Below are 21,923 nucleotides of genomic sequence, written 5' to 3'. Positions count from 1 at the left end.
GCGCAGCATGATTTATGTACATTAAGAAAGGAAGCAACATATTCTTTGCCACCCCAAGATATTCTTTGTCTTATGGAAAAAGAAAAAGAGACTGCTTTATCAGACTTGAGACTAATGATTGTAGAAAAGGAAGCTTTAAGAGAGAAATTAAAGGTGAGTACTTTGTTTCTTGGAAGTTCAGGATTTTCACTATAACTTTTAGCTTAATTTGTAATAGCATTTATAAGAAGAACCCAGAATTTTAGAAATCTTTCAAGGAAGAAGAAAAAGTGGTCCCAGCAAACTTTATACTGTGTTGTTGCTGTATGGATGTACAAGTAAGTTTTAAGTTCATCATCTAGCTTATAAACATGTTTAGTCTATGAAAAACACATATCTTTGTGCATGTTGAAATGTCCAGGACAGTTTCACATTCTAAAATAGGCTAAAGGAATGTTTGAAATGAATAACTTAAAACAGTTTAGAAGTAAAATTAGTCAAATCATCTCATTGTATGTCTTTTTCATAGAATATTTTATAACAAAAAATATTCAAAAGGATTTATTGTAAGATTTAATATTGAAATGTTAAATTCATGTGTTTTCCTTGTGTATTTTTTACATACCCAAATAGAAATAAAATTGAGAAAAAATTATTATATAATTCTGTAGACTTTAAACTTGTTATCACAAGAACAAGCTGTTAAGATAATTTAGTCCTACCTTGCTTGTCATTTTATTCAATCCAATTCAGGTAACAAAATATTAAACACTGATTATTTGCCAGGCACATAATACTAAGTGCTAGGGATACTCTTTACGAAAAGCTGCTGCAGGAGCTTATAGTCTAATGCAGGAGAGTGAAGCAGGGAAGTAGAGGTGTGTGTAGGGGCATGGATCCAAGCAAACCAGCTGATTGAGAGGAGTGAAGGCATTGGGAAGCATTGGTACTCGGTATTCCAACCCTCTTTTTCCAGAAAGGAAAGGAAGTTGAAATTAAAATAAAAAAACCGAATGAAAGAAATAAAACCCAGGGAGACTGAGTATCTTTTTATACAAATGCCACCTGGTATATGGATTCCCTCTTAGGAAGAAGAAAAGTGTTAGGAAGGGAGAAGTAGGGATAGCTAGATGGCACAGTGGATAGAGCTCTGGCCCTTGAATCAGGAGGACCTGAGTTCAAATCCGACCTCAGACACTTAATAATTACCTGACTGTATGACCTTAGCAAGTCACTTAACCCCATTGCCTTAAAAAAGGGGGGGAAGTCATAAGCAAAGCAAAGTCAGATCCAGAGGATTGTTCAAAGGGTGATTAAAAAAAAGTTTAAGAACCAAAGACTGGTGGCTGGGCCTAGTGAAGAAACAGAGGATAGAATAAAACGGATAGAATACATCAGATTACTAGCACTTATTGGATTCTCTTTAAAGATAAAATTATAAAGAAATATGAAGAAGGAAAATACATGATAGAAATAATAATCAGTGGAGGAGAATAATAGGTTAGTTCAGAAGGCAGAATCTTAATATATCTTAAAGTACCATATATAAAAAAGGGACATTCATAGTTACAATGTGGAGTTGGAGTAGAATTTACTCTAAGGTGGATTTTTAAAAGCAAGGATAATGATCATAATCTCAGAAAAGATAAGGATAAAAATAGGCAAGATTTTAAAGAGAAAAGGATAGAAATTAGTTAAGGGTACTATAGAGATTATATCAATATTTAATAAATATACATAGAATAGCATAACTTCTAATTATTTAAGGGAAATTTAATTGAATTATAGAAAGAAATAGACAAAATGGTAATACTTGGAGACTTCAATGTGTCCTTTTCTAACATAAAGAAATCTAACAGAAAGATAATTAAGAAAAGTCAAGGATCTGAACAAAATTTTAGCAAAATTAGATGTGAAAGAACTGCCATTCCCAAAAAGGAATAAAAAGAAATTTCGCTATTGACTATGGCACCTTTATAAAAACTGACATGTGCTAAGGCATAAAATATCTCATAGACAAATACAGAAATATTAAACACATCTTTTACTTATCATAATACAATTAAATTATATTGTTGGAAAATTTTGAATTATCAAAGACTTTTTGTCCTAATGTTTTACTTTTTTCTAATGCTAAAGTTGAATCTTACAAATTTTCTGTACTGTAACCTTGCATATTTTTCTTTGGTTCTTATTGGGTGTCACAGACAACAGACATTTTTCACTTATTTTGTTTTTTTCCCAACTATTATATGCCAATCTCATGAGTAATTAATGGATTTTTTTGAGGTTTTATAATGTTCTAGGTCTTGATACAATCAATATCCTATTATCATCAAATAAAATTGTCTAAAGAACCTGCCCATTTTATAGAGGAATCTTTTTCATTTTTATGGAAGTACATCTTTAGATATAGTGACAAAAAATTGCGAGTGTCTACCTTGTTTTTAAAATGTCTCACTTGGCATTAATTATCACAGTTATTGAACATATTTACTTCTGGTTGCATCTGTCAGAGATCTTGAAGGATTATAGCATATACATGGTAGTTACATCTGTAGCCTTCTAGTCAAGTAATAGAAATACCTTTTTTTGTTTGTTTGCTTTTTATAATCAACAATGAAAACAGGATATTTTATATTCTCTGTACTTTGTGATTTCTGCTATAAAAAATTATTTGCAAAAGCCTGCTTCTTTCTTTTTCATTATTTTCCTCAAAAGATACCTTTAAAATCTATTTAAAGGATTATCATAAAAGATTCATAAAAATAAGAAATAACTTATGGTTTGATAGTTAGTAATGTCTTTTTGTTATCCTTTTTTATAGTAATAATGACATTATCTTATAAAATATTTCTTTTTCCTCTTGGATACATGGTATAAGAACTCCTTGAATTCCTTTGTTTGTCCTATGAAGAACATAGGAAGCATCTTTCTATTTGGCTGCAATTTCTTTTTGTCTTCTGGTTTGTTTGTTAAAATACCAATATTGATTTGGTTCAGCAAATAGCATGTTGATCATTGGTCATTAGACAAAGATCTCACATTTAAATTTCCCAAAATTAAATTATTATTTATACATGTCTAAAAACTTTGTGATTCTTTTCCCTCTGTTCCCATTCTTATCACTGTGAGAGAATCCTGAAAAATTCAGTACTATTTTTTTAAACTTGGTTTCTTGAATTGCCATCACTATAAAATTAAACACCAAGTGACCAAAGTACTGGTAAAAAAATGACTCCACTATGTGGTTAGGTTGATCTTTAGATATCAAACTTTTTATTTATAACCTTTCTAGTATGGTAGAACTTTCCAGTTTATATTCTTCTAGCATAGACTTTGAGAACTCATTATGACTTCCATGCCACAGAGAAATATAAAAGGCAGGACATTATAGAAACTATAAAAATTAATTACTCATGCATACCTCCAGGTCCTTGCTCTTAAACAGGTAAATAAAGAGTAAAGTAAATACTGTGTTTCTAACCTTGCACCAGTAGATCTCTGCTGAAGTCTTTCTACCTGGTATCTTTGGAAATCTTATCTTGGATCATGGAAGGTAACCTGGGTGTCCATTGTTCAATCCAGTGGAGCATAAAAAGGAATATATATATAATTCATGAATCCATCTTTTCATATCATTAATTCAAGTCTTTAAGACATTTACCTCTTTTCAGAAATAGTGTTGTATGCACACAATGAGATCATTAATTCCGGGAGAGAGATTCTTTGATTAAGCCATCCAAAATTTGTCTAATTCCTATTATTCAGGACCTTACATAGTATCTTATACTTAATAAATATTTGTTGTTTTATGTTATGACTTATGCTAATTTTTTTATAAAATTATCTTTCAGAATCTACAGGAATTGACTATTTTGGGAAAATCAGAAATGGAAAAAAATATGGAAAATCTGGAGAACATTAATTTTGAGGTGATTTAGACTTCTTTCAAAAGAAACTTAGTAAATAGAGCTTTTTCCTGTCCTTAGACAATTTATTTTATTTTTGCAAGGCATTGGAGTTAAGTGACTTGCCCAAGATCACACAGCTAGGTGATTATTGAAGTGTCTGAGGCTGGAATCAAGCTCAGGTTCTTCTGACTCCAGGGCGGGTGCCCTATCCACTACACCACCTAGCTGCCCTTAGACAATTTTCTTTAAGAAGTATCCTTAAAGGATGATGGGGATAAACTGCACTCCTTCTCTAAGTATGCGCCCTTTCATTCTTATCCATTAATTGCAGCTGGAAACTGAGCGATGTGATTTGGAGTCTAAAGTTTCACTGATGAAAGAGACAATAGAGACCTTGGAGGACAAGTTGAAGCTCCAGTATCATAAGCTCAGACATGTTGCCGATGACTCATCACAACAGAAAACAGCATTGGACTCACTGAGGTAAATTTATTAGAAATATTTAATATGTTTATTAAGAGTTGATCACCTCAGGAAGTACGTAGAACTATTGCATGCCCTATGGTACAGAATTATTACAGGTGCTATCACTGAATACCATCTATATGCAATAACCTCTCTTGTCTTTCTGACATAAATAAGTGAGAACCAGCAATATATGCCTTCCTCCTTTGAAAAAAGTTTTTCTTTTACTTTTCATCTCCATTTACCTTTGTCTCCGAATGGACTTTGGAAATAAGAAAATCTTATTTTCTCTCTCTCTCTCTCTCCTTCCATTTTGTTCAAAGAGCCTGACCATGAAGCAGTATCATTAAGCTAGCTAGTGCTTTGCTACTTCCCTCTTCCAATCAGAGAGAGTCCTTGCCCTCCAAGAACTTTCAATCCAGTAACGGGGAAAAAAAGCAGAAATCTTGAATACAGGGTTAATTTTGCCTTCAAAGGGACTTGTGGGGTCTTGGGACCCTTACTGAAATGGGAGATTGGAAGAAGCCACATGAAGCTCACTCATTTGGAGTGAGACTGCAAAGAATGGGTGGAATTTAATAGGTCAGGAGTGAGGAGGGGAAAACATTTTAAGTGAGAGAGCTTTCAAAGGAAAAATCCAAAACTTGTTTCAGGAATAGTTTAGTTGAAATGTAAAGTGAGTTGTATGAAATAATGCAAAAAATTAAAAAAATCATATTGTGGGGAGGTCCTTGAATAGAAGACCACGTAACTTTGCTTAGGAGTTGGTAATACTCCTTTGAGGCTTGGGTACTTTTCTTATTCTTGAAGAAATGGTCTTTTGGAAGATTTGGTGATATGATGGCACAAAAGCTCTAGTACCTGGCTGAAATGGAGCAACATTATTTAATTGGAGTGATTTGTTTGAAACACATTATTTACATAATCAGAAAAATTGAGGCAGAAGGAATCTCAGAGTCATTCCCCAATGTTTAATAAAGAATTTGAAACTAAGTTAAATGTCACTAAACACTTCACACCTTTTGACTCAGGGATAGCACTACTTGTTGTTTTTCAGTAGTATCTGCCTCTTAATGGCCCCATTTGGAGTTTTCTTTGCAGAAATATTGGAGTGACTTGTGCCATTTCCTTCTCCGTTTTGTTTTTCAAAACTGAGGCAAACAAGGTTAAGTGACTTGCCCAGGGTCACACAATAACAAATGTGTGAGACCAGATTTGAACTTCTTCCTATTCTCAGTGCACCTCTGACCTGCCCATTTAGAATAGTACTTTTTGTTAGAAAAAGAACTGAAAACCAACCAAGTAGATGCTCACTCTTTATTGGGAGTGCCTGAATTGTGGTATATTGGACTACTACTGCTCCATAAGAAATGACTTACAGGAATGGTTTTAGAGAAACCTCAATAGTCAGATATGAACTTAAAGAGAGAATCAGGCGAGCAAACTAGTAGAATAATTTATGTCATGACTATAATATTGTAAAAGAAAACAACTTTGGAAAGACTTAAGAACTTTGATGCATAGACCAACCATGACTACATCTGACTGATGGTTCATCATACTTCCTACTTCTTGATGAAGGGGTGATGGTCTGTAAGTGCAGAATGAGACATACATTTTCAGAAGCCATTGTAGGGATTTGCTTTGCTATACTTATTTGTTGGAGAACTTTTATTTGGTGGGAGAAAGAATGGGGTTAAAAAAAAGTGACGTTGACTTCCGGCCAAGATGGCAGAGAGAAGACAGGCACAGTTCTATCTAGAGTCTCCTGATCTCTTCCCCATCTATCATATGAAACAAACCTCTTAGAGGAAGTCTGACTCATGGAACCCAGAGAGAGAAGCCAGGAGAAAGAGCATCTACTTCAGGATTTGTCTCCCGCTGCAGCTTTGGTAGAATTCTGGTGGGTGAGTATCAGACCCGGATAAGCCAGAGTAACAGCTGAATTGGAACCAGGAGTCTGAGGGCTGGAGAGCAGGACCTGCTGGATCAGCGGTGGGGCTGGACAAAAGGGGCTTGGGTCCGCAGGGAAGCAGAGGTGATGGTGTTGGTGCTGTCCCCCAGGAGCTTGGGGAAGGGGCTGCAGGGAGAGGTCTGGTGCAGGAGAGCTGTGGACACCATGCTGGACTCCTTCAGTCTGAGAAACTCTGAGCCCACCCTTCCATTGCACTGACGCCTCCTCCCAAACAAACAATTGCAAACTACTTCTACCTCAGGCCCATGTGTGCGAGCCAAAGAACCAGCCCAGCTGAGGAATGACCTCAGTCCAGGGTAAAGCCCACCGTTGACTGAAGGCAAAAGAATTCAATAGTTCCAACTGCTCCCTTCGGGCAAAGAGAGAAGGCCTCTCAATCCAGGTCACAGACACTCCAGAGAAGGCAACCAGCACCTCCTACTGGCCAGCCAGAGAAACTGCACTCAGTAAAGCCTTTAACGATCCCAAGCCCAGGTGAACCAGCCCCCCCAACTCAAGGTCTTAGCATAATGAAGAAGGGTCAGCGGAAAGGTGGATCCATAGAAAAATTCCTGGAAGGGAAAGACCCCCAACTCAGAGAGACCTGGAACCTCTGAGGAGAATACAATCTGGTCTCCAGCACAGAAAGACTTCCTCGAAGAAATAAGGAAGGAGCTTAAAAATTTGGGAGAGACGATTAATACCCTGCAACAAGAAAACAAAACCTTAGAAAGTACAATTGGACAGACACAAAAGGGGAATAAATCTCTCAGATCATCAATTGGACAATTACAAAATGAGAACAATTCTCTCAGATCCTCAAATGAGCAAATGCAAAAAGAAATTAATTCTCTTAAAACCTCAATTGGATCAAATGGAAAGCTCTTTCAGAAGTAGAATTGACCAATTGGAAAAGAAGTTGCAAAAGCTTAATGAAGAAAACTCCTCCCCCCAAAAAGAATGGAGTCTACAGAAACTAATGACTCCACGAGACAGCAAGAGTCAGATAAACAAAATCAAAAAATAGAAAAAATAGAAGCAAATGTAAAATACCTCATCAACAAAACCACTGACCTCGAGAATAGATCGAGGAGGGGCAACCTGAAAATTATAGGACTTCCTGAAAACATTGAAGAGAAAAAAAGCCTGGACTTAATATTACAGGATCTAGTGACGGAAAACTGCCCTGATATCATGGAATCGGAGGGCAAAGTAGTTATTGAAAGAGTACATCAATCCCCAACAGAAAAAGATCCTAAAAGGAAAACACCAAGGAATGTTGTGGCCAAACTCCAGAACTATCAGATAAAAGAAAATCCTGCAAGCAGCCAGAAAGAAACAATTTAAATATCAAGGAGCCACAGTAAGGATCATGCAGGACCTGGCTGCATCAACATTAAGGGATCGAAGGGCCTGGAACGAGATATTTCGAAGAGCATGGGAGCTTGGAATGCAGCCAAGAATCTACTTTCCTATAAAGCTGAGCCTATTCTTCCAGGGAAAAAGATGGACATTTAACGAAATGGAAGAATTCCAAAAATTTCTGATGAAAAGACCAGAGCTAAACAGAAAATTTGGACATCAAACAGGAGGTTCAAGAGACACATGAAAAGGTAAAAAAAAAAAAGGGGGGGTGGTAAAAGAAAAAAAAATGCAATAAATGTAACTCTAACAGAGGAAATACACCTTGCCAGAAATGATGGACATTCATGACCTATCCATGAGACTACTATCTAATGGGGTGTAACTGGCTTTAACCCCATTTGGGAGAAAGACTCTAATAACTCTCAGGAATTTAGACTCTATTCGATAGAATATACAGAACTAGAAGGTTTAGACGCTCAGAATTTTCTATGACTTAGGTAGAATGATCTTAAAAAAAACACTACCACCCTAAAAAGGGGGACAGGAAAGAGACGGGAGGAGGGAGGGGATTGAATGGGGTAAATCTCATTACACTAAGAGGTACAAAAAACCTATGGTAATAGTGGGGAAGAAGGGAGCAGAGGAGAAACACCTGAATCTTCTTCTCATCAGACTTGGCTTAAAGTCAACCTACACATACTCAGTTAACTTATAAAATATCTAACCTTTCAAGTATTAAAAGGGGAAAAGGGAAGGGGGGACGGAGAAAGGGAAGGGGAGTGGGGAAATAAGGGGCAATAATAAAAGGAAGGGAAGGGGAAAGAAAGGGGAGGGTGTGATATAGGAGGGCAAACACACTGAAGGGGGTGGTTTTCAGAAACAAAAGACTGGGGAATATCGATAAAAGGGGGGAAAGGGGGAAAAATACAAACAGAGGGAAGATAGCACAGAGGGCAATAAAGAATTAGTAATCATAACCTTAAATGTGAATGGGATGAACTCTCCCTTAACACGTAAGCAAATAGCAGAGTGGACTAAAAACTAGAATCCTACAATATGCTGCTTACAAGAAACTCATTTGAAGCAGAGAGATACATATAGAGTAAAGGTAAAAGGTTGCAGCAAAATATATTTTGCTTCAGCTGAAGTAAAAAAAGCAGGGGTAGCAATCCTGATCTCAGACAAAGCAGCAGCAAAAATAGATAGCATTAAAAGAGATAAGGAAGGAAACTATATCCTCCTAAAAGGTACTATAGACAATAAAGTCATTTCAATATTGAATATATATGCACCCAGTGGGACAGCATCCAAATTCTTAGAGGAGAAGCTGAAAGAACTACAGGAAGACATAGATAGAAAAACTCTACTAGTGGGAGACCTCAACCTCCCACTATCGGATCTAGATAAATCGAATCATAAAACAAACAAGAAAGAAATTAAGGAGGTAAATAGATTGTTAGAACAATTAGATATGGTAGATTTATGGAGGAAACTGATTGGGAATAGAAAGGAATATACCTTTTTCTCTGCAGTACATGGAACTTATACAAAAATTGACCATGTACTAGGACATAAAAACCTAATGATCAACTGCAGAAAGGCAGGAATAGTGTGAATACATCTTTCTCAGATCACAATGCAATAAAAGTCATATGCAATACTGGGCCAAGGAGATATAGACCCAGAACAAATTGGAAACTGAATAACCTCATTTTAAAAAATGAATGGACCAAAAAACAAATTATAGGAAGAATTAACCATTTTATCCTAGATAATAATAATAATAATAATAATAATAATAATAATAATAATAATAATAATAATAATGAAACAACATACCAAAACCTATGGGATTCATTCAAAGCAACTCTCAGGGGATATATTATAGCTCTAAATGCTTATATGAATAAATTGGAGAAAGAGGAAATCAATGAACTAAACATGCAACTAAATAAATTAGAGAAAGAACAAATCCAAAATCCCCAATCAAATACCAAATTACAAATTCTAAAAATTAAAGGAGAAATTAATAAAATTGAAAGTAAAAAAACTATTGAATTAATAAATAAAACTAAAAGTTGGTATTATGAAAAATCCAATAAAATTGATAAACCTCTGGTCAATTTGATTAAAAAAAGAGAAAGAAGAAAACCAAATAGCTAGTATCAAAAATGAAAAAGGTGAACTCACCACCAATGAGGAGGAAATTAAAGTAATAATTCGTAATTATTTTGCCCAACTTTATACCAATAAATATGATAATCTAAGTGAAATGGATGAATATTTACAAAAATATAAGTTGCCCAGGTTAAATGAAGAAGAGATTAAATACCTAAACAACTCTATCTCAGAAGAAGAAATTCAACAAGCCATTACTGAACTCCCTAAAAAAAAATCTCCAGGGCCTGATGGATTCACAAGTGAATTCTATCAAACATTTAAGGAACAATTGGTTCCAATCCTATATAAACTCTTTGGAAAAATAGGGAAAGATGGAACTCTGCCTAACTCTTTCTATGAAACCAATATGGTACTGTTACCTAAACCAGGAAGAGTTAAAACAGAGAAAGAAAATTATAGACCTATCTCCCTGATGAATATAGATGCAAAAATCCTAAATAAAACCTTAGCAAAACGATTACAACAAGTCATCACTAGGATAATACATTATGATCAAGTAGGATTTATTCCAGGAATGCAGGGTTGGTTCAATATTAGGAAAACTGTTAGGTTTGTTGTTGATATAATTAAGTATACTATCAGAAATCATATGATCATATCAATAGATGCTGAAAAAGCTTTTGACAAAATACAGCATCCATTTCTATTAAAAACATTAGAGAATGTAGGAATAAATGGACTGTTCCTTAAAATAATTAGCAGTATCTATCTGAAACCATCAGCAAGCATTATACTCAATGGGGAGAGGCTAGAGGCATTCCCAGTAAGATCAGGGGTAAAACAAGGGTGCCCATTATCACCACTACTATTCAATATTGTATTAGAAATGTTAGCATCAGCAATTAGAGAAGAAAAAGAAATTAAAGGAATTAGAATTGGGAAGGAAGAGACATAACTCTCACTCTTTGCAGATGACATGTTGCTCTACCTAGAAAATCCCAAGCAATTGCTGAAAAAACTACTGGAAATAATTTGCAATTTTAGCAAAGTTGCAGGTTATAAAATAAACCCTCATAAAATCCTCAACTTTTCTATATTTGTCTAGCAAGAAACAGCAGGAAGAGCTAGAAAGAGAAATCCCATTCAAAGTAACCTCAGACAATATAAAATATTTGGGAGTCTATTTGCCAAGACAGACTCAGAATCTTTTTGAAAATAATTATAAAACACTTCTCACACAAACTAAATTAGATTTAAATAACTGGGCAAATATCAACTGCTCATGGATACGTAGAGCTAATATAATAATGACAATTCTACCAAAACTAAACTATTTGTTTAGTGCCCTACTGATCAAAATTCCAAAAAATTACTTTAATGAGTTAGAAGAAATTGTAAGTAAATTCATATGGAGAAATAAAAAGTCAAGAATTGCCAGGAGCTTAATGAAAAAAAGTGCAAAAGAAGGTGGCTTAGCCCTACCAGATCTGAAATTATATTATAAAGCATCAGTCATGAAAACTGTTTGGTATTGGCTAAGAAATAGAGTGGTGGACCAGTGGAATAGACTAGGTCTAAAAGCAGGAGATGATTATAGTAATCTGCTGTTTGATAAACCCAAAGAGTCTGGCCATTGGGATAAAAACTCCCTCTTTGATAAAAATTGCTGGGAAAATTGGAAGTTAGTATGGAAGAAACTTAGATTAGACCAACACCTCACACCCTTTACCAAGATAAGATCCAAATGGTTACAGGACATAGACATAAAAAACAATACTATAAGCAAATTAGAAGATCAAGGACTGGTCTACCTGTCAGATCTATGAAAAGGGGAACAATTTATGACTAAGGAAGAGTTGGAGAATACCACCAAAAACCATTTAGATGATTTCGATTACATTAAATTAAAAAGCTTTTGCACAGATAAAACCAATGTAACCAAGATCAAAAGAAATGTAGTAAATTGGGAAACAATCTTTACAACTAATGATTCTGACAAAGGACTCATTTCTAAAATATACAGAGAACTGAGTCATATTTTTAAAACAAAAAGCCATTCCCCAATTGACAAATGGTCAAAGGATATACAAAGGCAATTTACATAGATGAGGAGATCAAAGTAATCCATAGCCATATGAAAAAATGTCCTAAATCATTAATTATTAGAGAAAGGCAGATTAAAGCTTCTCTGAGGTACCACCTCACACCTCTCAGATTGTCCAGTATGACCAGGAAGGATAATGATCATTGTTGGAAGGGATGTGGGAAATCTGGGACACTATTACACTGTTGGTGGAGCTGTGAACTCATCCAACCCTTCTGGAGAGCTATTTGGAACTATGCCCAAAGGGCAACAAAAATGTGCATACCCTTTGACCCAGCAATACCACTATTGGGTCTATACCGTGAAGAGATGAGGAAAAAGGGTAAAAACATTACTTGTACAAAAATATTTATAGCAGCCCTGTTTGTGGTGGCAAAGCATTGGAAATCCAGTAAATGTCCTTCAATTGGGGAATGGCTTAGCAAACTGTGGTATATGTATGTCATGGAACACTATTGTTCTATTAGAAACCAGGAGGGATGGGATTTCAGGGAAACCTGGCGGGATTTGCATGAACTGATGCTGAGTGAGATGAGCAGAACCAGAAAAACACTGTACACCCTAACAGCAACATGAGAGTGATGTTCAACCTTGAAGGACTTGCTCATTCCATCAGTGCAACATTCGGGAACGATTTTGGGCTGTCTGCAAAGGAGAGTACCATCTGTATCCAGATAAGGAGCTGTGGAGTTTTAATTTAGAAAAAAAAACATATAGCTTATTGTCTGATCTTATTACCTCTTAGACTTCTCTAAGGATATGATTTTCTCTCATCATACCCAATTTGGAACAAGGTACAACATGGAAACAAAGTAAAGACTGACAGAGTGCTTTCTGGGGGGGGGGGGGAAGCAAGATTGGGGGAAAAATGTAAAACTCAAATAATGTCTTTAATAAAAATAAATTTAAAAAGAAGTGACGTTAAAGAAAACAAATGGCATCAATGAAATATACTTTTTCAATGATATAGGAAAGAGCAAAAGGAAGTGAAGAGAGAGATTGGCAATCAGAACAGTTTTGGAACTACTTTGTTGCATTTATTACATACATATAAACAGATTACATGATAGAGGTACAGCTTCATGTACAATCTTCTTTTCTGTTCCTTGCAAATGGAAGTAATTGATATCTTTTATTCAAGTTCATAATTTTAAAAGTTCAAAATGTAAGAATAAAATTCATATAAAATTACAACAAAAATTAAAAATCAAAAAAATTTATAACATATAATTAAAACAACTCCACCATCATCTATGTAAACATATTATTCAACCCTGAAAAATGGGAAAAAATGGAAGGAAGAACAATTTATAACTACACGTATCTATTTGTTAAAGAAGGTTAACTAATTGTTGTATAGATTATTTGCCATGACAAGTTAGGTCCTAAGAGCCTAGGAGCTGCCTTGGTCAGTGAGTTCTTTACCTCCTTGCTAAACAGAGAAAATGATGATATCAAGGATGGCAATGATTTAGAATATAAACTTTCTTGTAGAATCTTACAAACAAGGACAATAGAATATTATGTGAAGTATCAGTACATAAAATAGCACGTAGCAAGGAAAAACAAATTTAAAATTAGGGAGAGATCCAACTAAGGAAAATCAACTTGAAGGCATTTAAAAGATAAATTGGAATAGAGCAACTAAAATGAAAAAATGATAGATTTGCATTGATTTTTATTTTCTTTTATTTTTTTAGATTTTTTGCAAGGCAAATGGGTTTAAGTGGCTTGCCCAAGGCCACACAGCTAAGTTAAGTGTTTGAGACTGGATTTGAACCTTAGGTACTACTGACTCCAAGGCCGGTGCTTTATCCACTGCGCCACCTAACTGCCCCCTGCATTGATTTTTATAAACAATGTTATTCACCATCAGTTAATCTAGAAGGGCAACTTTGTACTCTAATATCCCAGATGTGCTACTTGAGTATGTGGAAATAACATTGTAGAAAACAAACATGGGGAAGAATCATTACACCTAGTGTAAAGTATACAAAGACAATTCTTGCATTTTGGGCAACAATTTTGAAGGCATTGAAGGATAGCTAGGAGAGGGATTAGGAAAGATCTTGAATGAAGGTATAGGAAAGATCTTGCCAGCGTTGTTTCCCTTAGGGCTGCTTTTTGGCTATGATATCTGCTGAGTTCTCTTGCAATAAAAGCTGTTCATTTTTCAGGTCTGTTGGATCGAAACACTTGTTCCCTGAACTGACAGTGAGGGAAATCTTCTTTGAAGAAGTTTTTGTACATTTTTTAATGTTTCAATCACAGTTGTAGGATCCCTGCCTGCCATGGTAGTCAGACCAAGGTTGGCAAAGCAGACAATTTTTAGGGCTCCTTTTCTAACCTCTTCCTTACACTAGAGGTGAGCAGTATGATCCTTAAAAGGCTGCTCAGAATCTAGGGCGTTGTCTAATTCCACTGCTGCTTCCAGTGAGGAAGCAACCCTATGGCCTATGTGCAGGGTTGTGCTCCCAGTGTATTGACACTTTATGTGTATTGTCTATTGCCCTAGTACTTTGAGATAGGAATGGTAAAGTGGTAAGGTGATATCTTTTGATTTGTGAGTAAATTTTATTTACATGAGGCAGAGTTGAATGAATTTCTTGGCATCATTCTTTCTTCCAAAGTCATCATGATCCAGGGACAAGATGGCGTAAAGACAACTGGTGATCGCTCTAGATGCAGTGGATGACCTTGGCATCTTTGATGTCTAACCAAGCTCTAAGGGCTCCACAGCACTGGCTTCACCTGCCTTCATGGCCCTTGGAATGAAGTGTTCTCATCTGTCTATTCCACCAGTGGAAGACTTAACATGCTTGGAGTAGACACGTTTTCCTCTCCCCTAACTCATCAGTGGGTTTGAGACTCCCTCAGTTACTCTCAACCTGGTTTAGCCTGCCTACTGAAATCATTTACCAGTGTGTGGTTACTGTGCATGCTGCAATTTCTTGGAGCCATAGGTGAGAGTTAGGTGACTCAGGTGGACATCAAAGGTGGAAAACAACCCTAAAAAAGGACTTGGCAGCCATCACACCAGAAGTACTAGTCTTCCTTGAGTGTACTCTACACAACTGGAGGAATATAGTACATAGATGTCCATATTTATGTCTTGGAAGGAGACTACAAATAGACAATGCCAAACTTGATCAGGAGGAGAACAAACAAGATTTGCCTTTAGTAAATTTTGTTGCTCTTTTAATGTCCCAAAGATTTCTTCTTACATAAAAGGTTATCTTTTTATCAGTGTTATTCTAATGGTGGTAAATGACTGTGAGCCCTGGGATACCCCTTTCTAAGAAGAACATATTAGGTTCCTAAAGGGCAGTAGAGAAATGTGCAGTGGGTGTGAATACAAGGCCACACATTGTTTTTTTTTTTCCTAGCTTTTCCACAGTTAGTTCATGGGTAATCAAAGATCAGAGGAAAGGCACTGACTCTGTCATCTGTGCCCATGTAAAAGTTAGGAAGGAGACTGCCAAGCTGAGAGTTACAGACCTCAGCCATGGCTATGTCAATAGTTTTCTCTGTTCCTTATCAGTGTAAGAAAAGAACAGGATTCCATGATGCGGAAGGCAGTTTGTAAACTGGTAAGAAAAGTCAGCTCATCATTAACACTGTCCTCCCACATGGCACTGTGCCTAAAGTTTCATTGTAAGCTGACCAGAAGAAAAATTCTAATGATCAGGGCAAGCTTGCCTCTTCATCTGGAAACTCTGCCATAGTGATCTTTCCTAATCCTGAAAGCAAGAGTGCACAGATAAAGTAGGGAAAAAAGAAAGTAATTTCTACAAATAACTATAGTTGTTGCTGGGAGAGGTCTTATTGATAAAACTATCCTTAAAGTAGGTCTAGCCTACAGAATATATAAAGTCAAAAGAAACTGCTGAAACATACCAAGGTAGGAGGGAACTATTGGAAGACTACCATTTGAAGGGACACCACAACTAGATGTAAAGTTGGTTTTGTTGTGCTTGGTGCTCCAGTTTACTGTGGAGTACCAATACGATAAGAAAAGGAGATCTAAAACCTATATCCATTGCCACTCATTACAAAGTAATTGCCCTGAGTGTTATAAAAAATACTATCAGAGAAATACCTAGATAGAAAAAAAGATGAACCAGCTAATGATATTCATGTAATGTTAAGAGATCTACAGGAAAGGACTCTTCGTAAGATTTGTTGGACTACCTTTACTGAGTTTACAGGTAGACAAAAGTCATACTAGATGAGCAGATATGGATAGGTTTCAATTTGAATCTTTAGAGTTAGGATCCACATTGATAAGATATCAGATCCATTAACCAATATCTCAAAATTGTTTTTTTTAAGAGGAATTAGTGGGTTTTTTGTAGTAACTTGTGAACTTTTTTAGTAACCTGTGAAATTTTGAAACACACTCAATTGAAATCTATACCTTTTCATACCCTCCTGAAAAAAAAAAGAGGAATTAGTAGTTAGTGTAAAAGAGACATGAACTAGAAAACTTTTAGAATAATAAAAATAATTAAAAATCTGAAGAAGAGAAGCAGCTAAGTGGCACAGAGGATAGTCAGGAGGACCTGAGTTCAAATGTGATCTCAGATACTTAACACTAGCTGTGTGACCCTGGACAAGTCACTTAATCCTGATTGCCAAAGGCAAAAACCTAAAGAAGAGATTTTTTGGTTTTAAAAATATTATCATTGGGGCAGCTAGGTGGTACAGTTGGATAGAGCACCGGCCCTGGAGTTATGAGGACCTGAGTTCAAATTCGACCTCAGACATTTAATAATTGCCTATCTGTGTCACCTTGGGCAAGTCACTTGACCCCATTGCCTTAAATAAAAATTTTAAAAATATATTATCATCTCAAATTTGAAAAGTTATTTAAAGTTTAAGACCATTTTATATATTGATTCTTTAGGATAATAAATGAACAATTACAGAGAGCTGTTGATGATTGCCAGCACCGATTTGCAGTTAAAAGTGAAGAACTTCAAACAGCCCAAATGCAGATTGCATCCCTAGAGGAAAAAATAAGTAAGTGTTTCAGAACTTTGCTTTTTTTAACCTTTTGCTTAGTCTAACATGCATTTTTTTTTCATTTATAGGTAGGCTAACATGCAAGATCACTTCTCAAGATGAGGAATTAGTTGCGCTTAAAAATACCATTTGTGTTATTGATAAGGAGAAAGACTACCTTCAGGAAGTAGTAGATGAAAAGACAGAAAAAATTGCTAAGTCAGAAGATAACATTTCAAGTAAGGTACATGTTGTCTTATTTCTTCATGTGCATCTCAGCTCCTTGAAGTAGATTATGATATTCCAGATCATGGAATATTTGTCTTACTTCCACATCATATATATGTAAATTAAGACTTTACAAATACTTCCTAAATTACCATGATGTAACTAAGAATAAGCATACATTGTGTTACATGAAGTAAAGATACTGATGTGAAGGTATGATTAATTTTTAAAATAATATCTTTTTGCTCACATAGAACTTGCTTACTTGCTTCTTAAAAATAAATTTTCCATTTTGGGGTTATAATTTTATAGATCAATATTCATCATAGTAAACTTAGAGGCACTCTACAAATTCTGTTGCTTGATAAGAATATTGTTAATTGTCTTAAATCTTGTCTGACATTTATAATTGTGCTCTTTTCTCCAAGGGAGGGAAATGTGCTTGGTAGAGATGTTTCATAAGAGTATTTTATAATGAGATTTCATCTGTATAAAGGGATCAAATCATATGTTAAATAATATATTTTATATGAATCATTTATAATTTAATAGTATAATTTTATCATTTCAACAGGAAAAAATTATTTCCCATATGCAAATAACACTGTCAGAGACAGAATCAACAATAGGGTAAGTAATTACTGAAGTGACACTCTCTGACTTTTTATAAATTGGGTGTATACTTTATTATCATTAAGTCAGTAAACATTTATTAAGCACTTACTTTGTAGCAGGAATTATACTAAATGATGGGGATACAAAGAAGGGCAAAAATATTCTTTACCTTCAAGGAGCTCACCATCTAATGAAATAGACAATGCAAACTATATACAGGATAAATATAGAAACAATTAAAAAAGGGAGGGCACTAAAATTAAGAGGAAGTTGAATGGTGAGTACTAGGAGAGGTTCAAGTGAGGACTTTTTGAAAATAGAGCAGACAAGGGGCGGCTAGGTGGCGTAGTGGATAAAGCACTGGCCTTGAAGTCAGGAGTACCTGGGTTCAAATCCAGTCTCAGACACTTAATAATTACCTAGCTGTGTGGCCTTGGGCAAGCCACTTACCCCATTTGCCTTGCAAAAAATCTAAAAAAAAAATAGAACAGACATAAGAATATTTGTGGACAGTAGAGAAGCAGCCAATGAATAAAGAGAAATTGAATATAAGAGAGTGGAGAAAGTAGAGGGAACAATCTTTTGGAGGAGATGGGTACAATGGGATCACTTGTAAGTGGAGAGAGATTAGTCTTAGCAAGGAGAAGGATCACTGCATCTTGTGAAAAGGAGTGAATGAAGAAATAGCAGAAGGAATCTGGGTGATATGAGATAAGGAAGGGGGAGAAGGGAACTTTCAGCAAATAGCCTCAATTTTTTTATTAAAATATAGACAAGGTTCTGAACTTTGAAGGAGGGAAAGTGGGGAGTCATAGAAAGTTTGAAGAGGGATGAAAAGGTTCAGAAGAATCACCATGGTATAAGTGGAATGGAGGGTTAATTAGGGAGGTGTAAAAGAATTAACTAGCAACAGTGAGAGCCCAATTAAGGTTTTCTTAGATAAATATGTAGTGGACATTTTGCATGATTTTCTCCATTTTCTCTAGCAGGTCAGCAGATGATAGGGCTGAGGTTTAGCAGGGAATAATCAACAGTATGATAAGAGGGACAAAGGACTAAAGAGAATAAAACAGTCTAGAGTTGAACTGGGTCAAGGAGAAAAGTGTGGCTGGTGTAGAGGTAATAGTTTGGGAAGGAACCTGGTCAAAAGATTGGAGATCATGGGCAAAGGACAAGGTTTGATATTGGAAGGCAGAGGAAGAGATGCAAGACCATTAGGTTGTGGTCACATAAGGGAATTTCATAATGCACAAAGTGCATGGAGGTGTACATTTATGGGTGATGACAACATCAAGGCTATGATTATCTTTGTATGTGGTCAAGGAGAGGAGGAACTGGGAATGTGGGATGTTTAAGGGTGTGTTATTATATAGGTTTAAGTTCCTCAGTGTGGAGAAGGAAAGAAAGATTGTGGACCAGGAACTGAATATTGGGGAAGGAAATGGGGTGTACTGGAGATCTCTAGACAACAGCTACCAGGGACAATTGGATGATAGAACCTTAAAGGAGAAGAGTTTCCTGATTGATAGTGATAGAGAGAGGATCTGGAAGTGGAAATGGGCAGCAAGGAGTATTCTGATTCCCAATCTCAACTAGTGAGTTGGAGAAAGTGAGTGAAAGTGCAGCTCATTCTGGAAAGGGAGGTCAGGGAAGCTTTGTTCTGAGGAGGGAGTCAGGGTTCAGTGAGCCAGAAGAAAATGATTTCTGATGAAAACAATTATTAGAGTTTTATATTAACTAATATAATGCTATATAAGTGAATTGTCAAATAGTGGTAAAAGTCAGAAAACTATTTAAGTAGAGATTTATAAATTCTAGGGACATCTTCAAGTTAAAGTTGTCTCAAACTGAACTCACCTCCTCCACCCAATCAGATTAACTTTTCTTTCTCTCCATGGCATTATTTTTCCACTCTTCCAGCTGAAAAAATTATCTGCATGTACTTCATTACTAAGTTCCATCAACTTTTTTGTTCACAGTCTCACCTAGTCTTTCTTCCTTCCCTCTACCACTACTGCAGTCTAGGACTTTATTCTTCTTAGATGAGTTGCCATAATAGTTCCAAGACTTACTGCTTCTAATGTTATTTGTGTCATGATCTCTTTTGTCAGATTCTTTTTTTGTCTGCTCCTTTTTACAGTCTACTTTTTGACATCGAACTCTGTGTTAGTGCTGGGTTCTGCTCACTTCTGGTGAGCTTGTCTGGCCAAGTTTCTGTCTTATTTCTTTCTACCTTCACAGCTCCAACTGTGGACCTACAAGCTTTCAGTGCTCCCAGAGTGGTGCCCTTCTGGCCTGAATTCTGCAAGTTCCTAACCCAGATGTGGATTGATTAGCTTGGTTTCTAGTTATAATTTTAACAGACTGCTTAACTCAGCTATTCTTGGTCTACTGGAAGATTCTCCAGATTCAGCATGACTGAATTGCTGGCTTCTCTCTGGTGGAGGACATTGCATTACATTCTTGGCATCAAAGCCATAGATCTACAATTTACTTCCAGAACTTGTTCCTTGCTCAGTACACAGATAGGACCAATACTCACAATCAGTCCTCTCTGCCTTGATCTGTTACTGGACACTGGATAGTGAGTAACTATCCAGAGCTACCAGATGGCACCCATTCCTGGGATCACTTTCTGGTGTCCTGGCTCAACCTTCTCAGTTCCCGGGTACTGGAATGTTCCTTGTCATAGCTGCCATACATTCCTGCCAAGTCCTGCCTTGGACTGGAAAAACGGACTCTGTGATTTCTTGGTTTTCCCAATCAGAATTCAGGCTGATGCATTTTCTCTCTTTGTTAAGAAGTTGTAGACTCCAATGCTTCCTCGCATTGTGCCATCTCAGCTCTCAGACTTCACTTTAGCATCACCAACTACTACAAATCTTTTCTTCCTCTAACCCCCTTACTAAATCATTTCTCACCTGATAGCTTTTGTGGCTATTCTATCCTTCTTTTTCATCATGTATTTTCTTTCCTAGAGTATCTAGTTTCCTTCCTCTTTAAGGAAGAACCTTAAATTTTTTTTTTAATGTTCTATTTGGACAGTTACCCATTTCCTTTCTTTGTGCTCTGTGTAACATTTTCACTTTCCAGTTTCCTACCCCATGTCTTCTTTTTTCCATCTCATGTCTCCTTCTCCCTCTTTTCCCCTATGAAGTTGTACTTTTTTTTTTTTAAGGAAATTTGATTGTAGAGAGTCATTCTTTGAGACCCTCCTGCAGGAAAGAAGTCAGCTTACATTTGGAACAGTGATAATGATTGACTATGACAAAAACAAATAACATTTTCAGGGTGAGTCACTGAATAAATTTTCATATTTCCCCACTTTCCAAATACTGGTTGAGATATTTCAGTCTTGTTTTTTTTTTTAAGTCATGTGTTATTTTATCTCAGCCCTAAGCATCTGGTTAAAATGTTTACAGTGGATTTATAATCTCTTAATAACTTGATATCCCATTCAACATTTCCTTAGTCATAATAGTTATACAGACTTTTAACTCCGGTATCAACCCCTCTCCCTCCATTTATATCCTTGAACTTTTATCTCCTCTTTGATTCATCATTGTACCACTCATCAATCCACCTATTCATTTGTTGGATCTTTGAATTGCTCCTTTGACTTTTTTTTAGCTAACTTTGCTTTGTCTTGCCAACTACTAGGATAAAGGTTTCTTATAATGGGTAAAATAATGGTTTTAATTAGATTGCAAGCTCAACACTTTGACTTGGCAGTCCAAAAAGACTAATTGAAATCCAAACTTCATTGTATCCAGAACAATGAAGACGATAGATCATATTCAGTTCAACCCATATTTGAATAATAAATCCCTTATTCAAAATATGGAAATATAAAAAGAATATCATATGTTGTTTTTTTAAAAAACAACTTTAAAAAGCACAGATCTCAGATCTAATGCTACTCTCCCTCCACTAGAGGTCATCTTGCAATATTCTTTAAATTTTTAATCCACCTAGTAGTACTATAATATAATCCCATTTCTCCATCTTGTTTACAAAATTTAATAGTTTGCTGAAATATAGTTATGGTATGTCTGTGACCTTCCTTTAAGTCTAACATCATTTTGGCATGACTAGGGCTTGATAAATATCCAGGAATTTAGTCAATACTTTTTTATCTTTTTTTTTTTTTTTAGGTTTTTGCAAGGCAAAAGGG

The 21,923-nt window shown here is 35.8% G+C and overlaps 1 protein-coding gene across 7 annotated transcripts in view; it reads left to right on the top strand.

Annotated features, from left to right (window-relative positions):
- Window positions 1-21,923, top strand: part of CEP135 (centrosomal protein 135) — a 145,227-nt gene that overhangs the window by 67,128 nt on the left and 56,176 nt on the right. For all 7 annotated transcript variants that reach the window (XM_074229389.1, XM_074229388.1, XM_074229387.1 and 4 more), the window contains 6 exons: window positions 1-153; window positions 3,837-3,914; window positions 4,225-4,376; window positions 16,809-16,924; window positions 16,996-17,150; window positions 17,709-17,764. In XM_074229389.1, the coding sequence (XP_074085490.1) occupies window positions 1-153; window positions 3,837-3,914; window positions 4,225-4,376; window positions 16,809-16,924; window positions 16,996-17,150; window positions 17,709-17,764 (710 nt within the window). The remainder of the gene's footprint in view (window positions 154-3,836; window positions 3,915-4,224; window positions 4,377-16,808; window positions 16,925-16,995; window positions 17,151-17,708; window positions 17,765-21,923) is intronic.

Source organism: Macrotis lagotis, chromosome 3 (genome assembly GCF_037893015.1).
Source record: "Macrotis lagotis isolate mMagLag1 chromosome 3, bilby.v1.9.chrom.fasta, whole genome shotgun sequence".
Classification (NCBI taxonomy): Eukaryota; Metazoa; Chordata; class Mammalia; order Peramelemorphia; family Peramelidae; genus Macrotis; species Macrotis lagotis.
Note: the sequence above shows the minus strand (reverse complement) of the source record. Positions and strands in the feature narration are given on the sequence as shown.